The sequence below is a fragment of the Sciurus vulgaris genome, assembly GCF_902686455.1.
Source record: "Sciurus vulgaris genome assembly, chromosome: 11".
In the NCBI taxonomy this organism is placed as follows: Eukaryota; Metazoa; Chordata; class Mammalia; order Rodentia; family Sciuridae; genus Sciurus; species Sciurus vulgaris.
Genome location: NC_136472.1, coordinates 24,511,916 through 24,518,923, shown reverse-complemented (window position 1 = coordinate 24,518,923; position 7,008 = coordinate 24,511,916). Strand labels below are relative to the sequence as shown.

Genomic DNA, 7,008 nt, shown 5'->3' with positions numbered 1-7,008 from the left:
TTTTTCTATAAATAGGACATCTATGAAAATGTAAAATTTTATAGGACACCTATAAATTTGCTCAAAATTATTATAGGTGTCTTATATATGTAGGGTGAAGAGATAATGGGTTTAGGAATGCAATCTCAAATGTTTAAAAAATTCAGAATGGGATCTCCAAAATACTGCGTACAATTGCTTGAATGCTACTACCGGAGTCCAGCAAGGTTGAAGCCCATTGCAGCCAACAGAGAGAACACCATAAGTGTTCTCTCTGTTGCAATGCACAACCCCGACACAACTCCATGCTACAGACTGAGGAAACACATTCAGCTTGGAGGGTTATCTGCTCATACCAAATCCACTAAAGCAATATTTACTTTGCTTGAAGAAGCACTTACTTTCTCATTATTTCCCTGTTTCATTCATTTCAAATGCAGTCTGGTGAATGCATTAAATGAATTCTAGAAATTGAATTATATTCAGAAAATTTCACAGGATTGTGAATGATAACTCACTGGGAAGTTACAAATTCATGACTGAGAATGTATATTTGAACTACAAATTTAGTTATTTTACATTTTCTTCTTTCCTCCCATGCAGAATGAGGGTTTCCAATCTTTGATGTCTGCACATCAAGTGAGATGATGCACCAAAACAACAACGTGACTGAGTTCATATTGCTAGGATTGACACAGGATCCTCTGAGGCAGAAAATGGTGTTTTTAATATTCTTAATTTTTTATGTGGGAACTGTAGCGGGAAATATGCTCATTATTGTGACCATCAGATGCAGTCGATCTCTTGGGAGTCCCATGTACTTCTTCCTGTTTTACCTCTCCTTTTCTGATTTCTGCTTTTCAACAACCACAGCCCCTAGACTGATTGTGGATGCTCTCTCTGCAAAGAAACGCATATCCTACAGTGAGTGCATGACACAGATCTTTGCATTGCACTTATTTGGATGCATGGAGATCTTTGTCCTCATCCTCATGGCTGTTGATCGCTATGTGGCCATTTGTAAGCCTTTGCATTACCCAAGGATCATGAGGAGGCAGGTCTGTCTCATCTTGATTATTCTTGCCTGGATAGGGTCTTTTATGCATTCCACTGCTCAGATTATCCTGGCCTTGAGATTGCCCTTCTGTGGACCCAATTTGATTGACCATTATTTCTGTGATCTTCAGCCCTTGTTGAAACTCGCCTGCATGGAAATTTATGTCATGAACCTGCTGGTGGTGTCTAACAGTGGGGCAATTTGCTCAAGCAGCTTCATGATTTTGATAATCTCATACTTTGTCATCCTGCATTCGCTGAGAAATCACAGTGCAGAGGGGAGGAAAAAGGCCCTATCCACTTGCACATCTCACATCATTGTAGTGGTCTTGTTCTTTGGTCCCTGTATATTCATATATACACGCCCCCCAACCACTTTCCCGATGGACAAGATGGTGTCGGTATTTTATACCATTGGAACACCCTTCCTCAACCCACTCATCTACACTCTGAGGAATGCAGAGGTGAAAAATGCCATGAGAAAGCTGTGGCATGTTAAAACTGTATCAGAAAGCAAGCGATGAATTGAGAGTCCAATTTCTTATTTACTGTTATGATTTGATTGACTAAGTATAGACATAAAACATGATCATTTGTGATAATTGTTACAGTAAAGTGTACTTATATTTGAATTGTGGGTTCTGAATTTTTCTACATGACAGTCATTATAAATTCTATAGCATCATCTCTTTGCAGGTAGTTAGGAGGAAATGTCTTTTCTCTCTACACTTTCACTTTTTCCCCCCACCCCTGTGTTTCCAAGACCTGCCTATTTATACACACACTACCTTGACTATTACCTTATTTCCTTTGCCTCTGGCATCAGACCATTAGTGTCCCTGACATCATTAGTCTAACTCTTTATTTCCTAAATCCATTCCTGCAATTCTGTAAATGTCAAGTCAGGCTCTAGTGTGATTTCCTAAATCCATTCCTGCAATTCTGTAAATGTCAAGTCAGGCTCTAGTGTGATTTCCTGACAAGAGAGACAGCTTTACCATCAAAGCTGTTGAAATTTATAAATTTACAGAAAGCACACACAGTTCATTGTGATTTTTATTTCCCTCTGTCACCCATTTTTAGTAATGTGTTGACTGTCTTGAACACACACAGGGCAAAGCAGATAACTCATAGAATCAAGAACTTACATTTAATTTTGTCACTGGTTTTTTGGGTAGAATTTATTTTCATCTGTTTGAATTAGTGTTGTATTTCATAAAAGTTATTCTAAACTGTTTTTTTTTTTTTTTTTACTTCTGCTTGTTAAACAAATCAAAATACTGTTTTTGTCATCTTTAAAATGTAGTACGACAATGTCTTGAGATGAATATCATTACATGATTACTGTACAGGAGTTTGAGCACCAGAACTCTAAATAAAAGTATAAATAAAAGTAAAATAAAAGTAAAAAGGATAAATAAAAGTAAAACGATGGGACTGAGGATAAGCTCAGCTGGTAGAGTGCTCACACGCACAAAGCCCTGTGTTAAATTTTCAGCACCAAAACAAAAAAAAAAAAAAAAAAAAAAAAAAAGGCAAAACAATGGATATTGTTGAAGCTAAATAAAATCTATAACTATAGCCAGGACTGATGGTGCATGCCTGTAATTCCAGTGGCTGAGGCAGGAGGATTGTGAGTTCAAAATCAGCTTCAGCAAATGTGAGGTGCTAAGAAACACAGAGAGACCCTGTCAATAAATACAAATTAGGGTGGCAGATGGGCTTCAGTGATCAAGTGCCCCTGCTTTCAATTCCCAATACCTAAAAAAAAAAAAAAAATCAAAACAACACAAACACTACAAATATAACAGAGATCCAGCATATTTTCTCAAATTGAGAAGAAGATTTTTTTTTTTTTTTAAAGATCCAATCTCTTTTGTTTAAAGTTGACTATATTGAAAAACTAAATGAAATTACCTTGGGCACTGAGAGAATAGAGCACTTGGGTCAAGATATTGGGGCCAGGGAGACTCCCCTATTGCTGAAAGAAGTCACTTTCTCATATTATTTTCCTTTTTATTTGTTCTCTCTCTCTCTCTCTCTCTCTCTCTCTCTCTCTCTCTCTCTCTCTTCCTCTCTCTACTAAAGGGGTTGAATAGCTTTACGAATTACAATTGCCATTGAAATTTTTATGCACATATTGGGGAAAAGAACAGATGAACAGGTGTACCTCAGAGGCACAGGTCTTAGTTATATCATGAACGTTATAAATATACATTGATTTCCCTGTAGGAAATTTCACCCTTTCTTTAGTATCTGTGACTAAATTTCACTTCGTTTTTTAGTATGGTGCCTCATAACTTAATTAGAAATCTTTACCAGTATTAACCATATCTTTCTGTCAAAAGTTACTTCCAAGTAAACTCATTCACAAAGACACTCACATACTTTATAGACCCAGGAAATGAACTGATTTGGACATAAACTTCTCTAATGTACTCCTTTATTATACTGATCACAAAAAAAAAAAAAAAAAAAAAAAAAACAAACTTATGCACATACCCATTACATAGAGGGTTCATAGTGATTTTCATTTTGTAAGAACAAATCAAGGTCAAAGGATTAGAAGAAATGAAAAAACTAAAATGTGGATAAAATGCAGAATTAAAATTAAAAGTAGGATTATAAAATAAGAAGTAACTGTAGGAGAAAAAATGGTTAAAAGGTTTATGTGGTTCCATATTACATAAATATGAATGATTTTTTTTGTCCATTTTAAAAGGAAAAAGTAAAACTGGAAAAATAACATATTTTAAATTTCTGGGACGCCATATGTATTCAATGGACACTTTCAAAGTGATCAGGTCTTTCACCTAAATCAGAAACCGAATTCTAATTATCCTTTCACTTGGAGAACAAGTATTGTTTTTTTTATAATTATGTTTCACACAAGTAACATAAAAATTGATATTTCCATGGAAAAATTATACACCTACACTCTAAAGTTCAGAGAAAGCCCAAGTTTTTGAGCTTGCTCTACCAATGCCAGAGGTTCATTAAGAAGTTCTCTAAGTTTTCTAAGCCAATGTGATCAATGCTTCTGTCCTACTGTGTCCATTAATTCAAACATAGCTGCTAATTGTCTAAAAGCAGGAACCTCTAGGTGGACAACGTGGTGATCAGGGACTGTGTTTATTCTAGCTTCAAGATCCATGGGTCAACATGATGTAAAAGTGCAAGCTCTGAAGTTAGACTGCATGAATCCAAATCCTGGGCTAAAAGCTTTGTTTGTAAACTGTACACTAAAATCAACCCTATTTTATTGATTTCTCATGAGAGTTAAAAACTATGGTGCACATAAGGAACTTAAAAAACAATTTAGTGTGGCTATCTGTTTTTTTCATAAAATAGAGTTTTCAAATATATTTTTGAAAGTTGGTATTTTCAGGTATAAACACTATATGTATTTACCAATCGTATTTTTATTTTATTCAGTGAACATAATTTAACATTATAATGGAAATGTAGCAAATAATAATAATGAAGTGTGGAGTTAATGTGACAATATAAACCTAAGAAAATACTAAATTCCTTGGTATTTATTTTTTCTTCTGGTACCAGAAATTGAACCCAGGAGTGTTTAACCACTGAGCCATACCCCAGCTCTTTTTATTTTTTATTCTGACACAGGATCTCACTAAGTCACTGAGGGCCTCCCTAAGTTGCTGAGGCTGGCTTTGAACTTGTAACCCTCCTGCCTCAGTCTCTTAAGGCACTGGGGTTACAGGCATAGCCACCACACCTGGCAGTATTTCTTAAGTAAAAATGAAGGGAATCTTTGGCAGCCTGGCATACAAACTACACATTTTGCACATAAGGTTTGTTTAGTTGATAAAAGTTTTATATACTTATCATGTAAAATAGGGTTTGAAATATGTAGAATTTGAGAATAACTAATTTGATCTAATTAAGATATGTGTTATAATTAACTGATACTTCTCATTGTTTTATGAAAACTTAAATTCTACTGTAGGTAATTTCCAAGAATATTACACATTGTTACAAATTACTTACTGTTACACAATGGATGTCAGTAACATGTGCTTCCTATGTAAAGGAAACTTAATCCTCCTTTGACAAACATGTCCAAATCTGTCCCTTCCCCTGCCCCTCCCCACCTGTTAACACCCATGCTACTACTCAGAAGCATTGCTTCTGAGTTCAACTCTTGATTTTCACATGTAGATGAAAACTTGCAGTATTTGTCTTTCACTTTCTTTTCAAGAATAAAACCCACCCTTAGTAACTACAGGCATCATGTTGGACAATGGATGCTTTTAACTTGTGCCTCATATATATCACTTGTTTCTCTTTTGACCAATGCTTCCCACTCTACACCCCCTGATACACACACCCTAACCAACTGCTGATAACTATAATTCTACTTACAACTTTTTTTGTTGCATCACTTTACTTTTTATTAGTTTTTAAAAATTTTATTGTTTTTTTATACATGATGATAGAATTTAATTTTGTTATAATTATAAAAATATGAAATAAAATTTGCTGAATCTTTTTTTGTTTGTTTCCACATATAGGTAAGAACATGAACATTTCTCCTTCTCTCTCTGCCTTGTTACACTTAATGTGCTGCTGATTCATCCATGTTGGTGCAAATGGCTTGGCTCATACTCCATTGTGTGTACACAATATTTTATTTATTCTTTCATCCACTGGTATATACTTAGTTTGATTCCTCCTCTCAGTATTGTGAATAGGGTTGCAATAAACATGGAGTTCAGATATCTTTTAGAAGTACAATTTATATTGTCTTTGGATATATATCCAGTACCATCTTTCAAGATCATATAATAGACCTATTTTTATTTGTTCTTTAATTTTACTTTAAATTAACAATTCAAATTGTTCATAATTATGGGGTACAGGGTGCTATGCAATCAAATTCAAATTGCATTGAAATATATTACTTAAAATAAATTTCACAAAGATTTATGCTTTAAATTTTTGAGAAACCCCAAATTATTTGCAAAAAGTCCATATTAATTTACATTCTAACCAGTGTGGAAGGATTCCCTTTTATCTATGTCAGCCATATCTCCATATCCTTGCCAACATTTTTTATGAAAATAGTATTCATTTAAATTTTTGTTTACTCACTTGAATCAAAAAAGGATTTCATAAAGTTATTTACAATGCTGAATGTACAATCATGAAGTTTGGTCTTTTTGACAACAGGGTGCCATTCTTGAGCAGCAATACTGTTTAAAAAATATGAAGATACAGTATCTGGCTGAGATTGTGACTCAGTGGTAAAGCGCTTGCCTAGCATGTGTGAGGCACTGAATTCCATTCTCAGCACCACATAAAAATAAATGAATGAATTAAGGGTCTATCAACATCTAAAAATATTTTTTAAAAAGATACACTATCATCCCTTGCCAACATTTTTCTTGCATCTCTTTTCATATAAGCTATTCTAACATGTGTGAGGTAGTACATAATTGTGGTTTTAACTTTAAGGTCTCTAGTGTTTAGTGATTTTCAGCATTTTTTCACATATCTGTTGGTAATTTATATATATATATATATATATTTTTTTTTTAAATATCTATTCAGATCTTTTGCACTTCTCAGACTGGTTATCTGTTTTCTTATTATTGAGTTGAGTTTATTATTTATTTTGAATGTCAAATTTTTATCAGATGTGTAGTATGCAAATACATTCTCCTATCCCACATGTTGTCTCTTCACTATGCTGATTATCTAATCAGTTTTGAACATGTTTTATGCAAACAGAAACTAGAAACTTATAACTGGAATAAAAATGTAGAAAGTATTCTCTAAGTGTGTATGCAAGCATCAATTTAGACAGGCATCTACCCTGTAATTGAGATTTGAACCATAGGAAAGATGAAAGAGACAGAAAGACCAGACTATCACTCACTGTAAGAAACAGCTCCTCACCTCCCATATTGTGTTCTCCCCATATCCACCATCCCACATCCTCTCAAT

At 34.2% G+C, this 7,008-nt stretch overlaps 1 protein-coding gene across 1 annotated transcript; it reads left to right on the top strand.

Moving 5' to 3' along the window:
* Positions 1–623: 623 nt before the first annotated feature.
* On the top strand, positions 624–1,559 carry LOC306638999 (olfactory receptor 4C11-like; the record flags this gene model as incomplete). The annotated part of the gene is made up of 1 exon (XM_079102446.1): positions 624–1,559. One exon carries the CDS (start codon positions 624–626, stop codon positions 1,557–1,559), a length of 936 nt encoding a protein of 311 aa, XP_078958572.1.
* Positions 1,560–7,008: the final 5,449 nt, after the last annotated feature.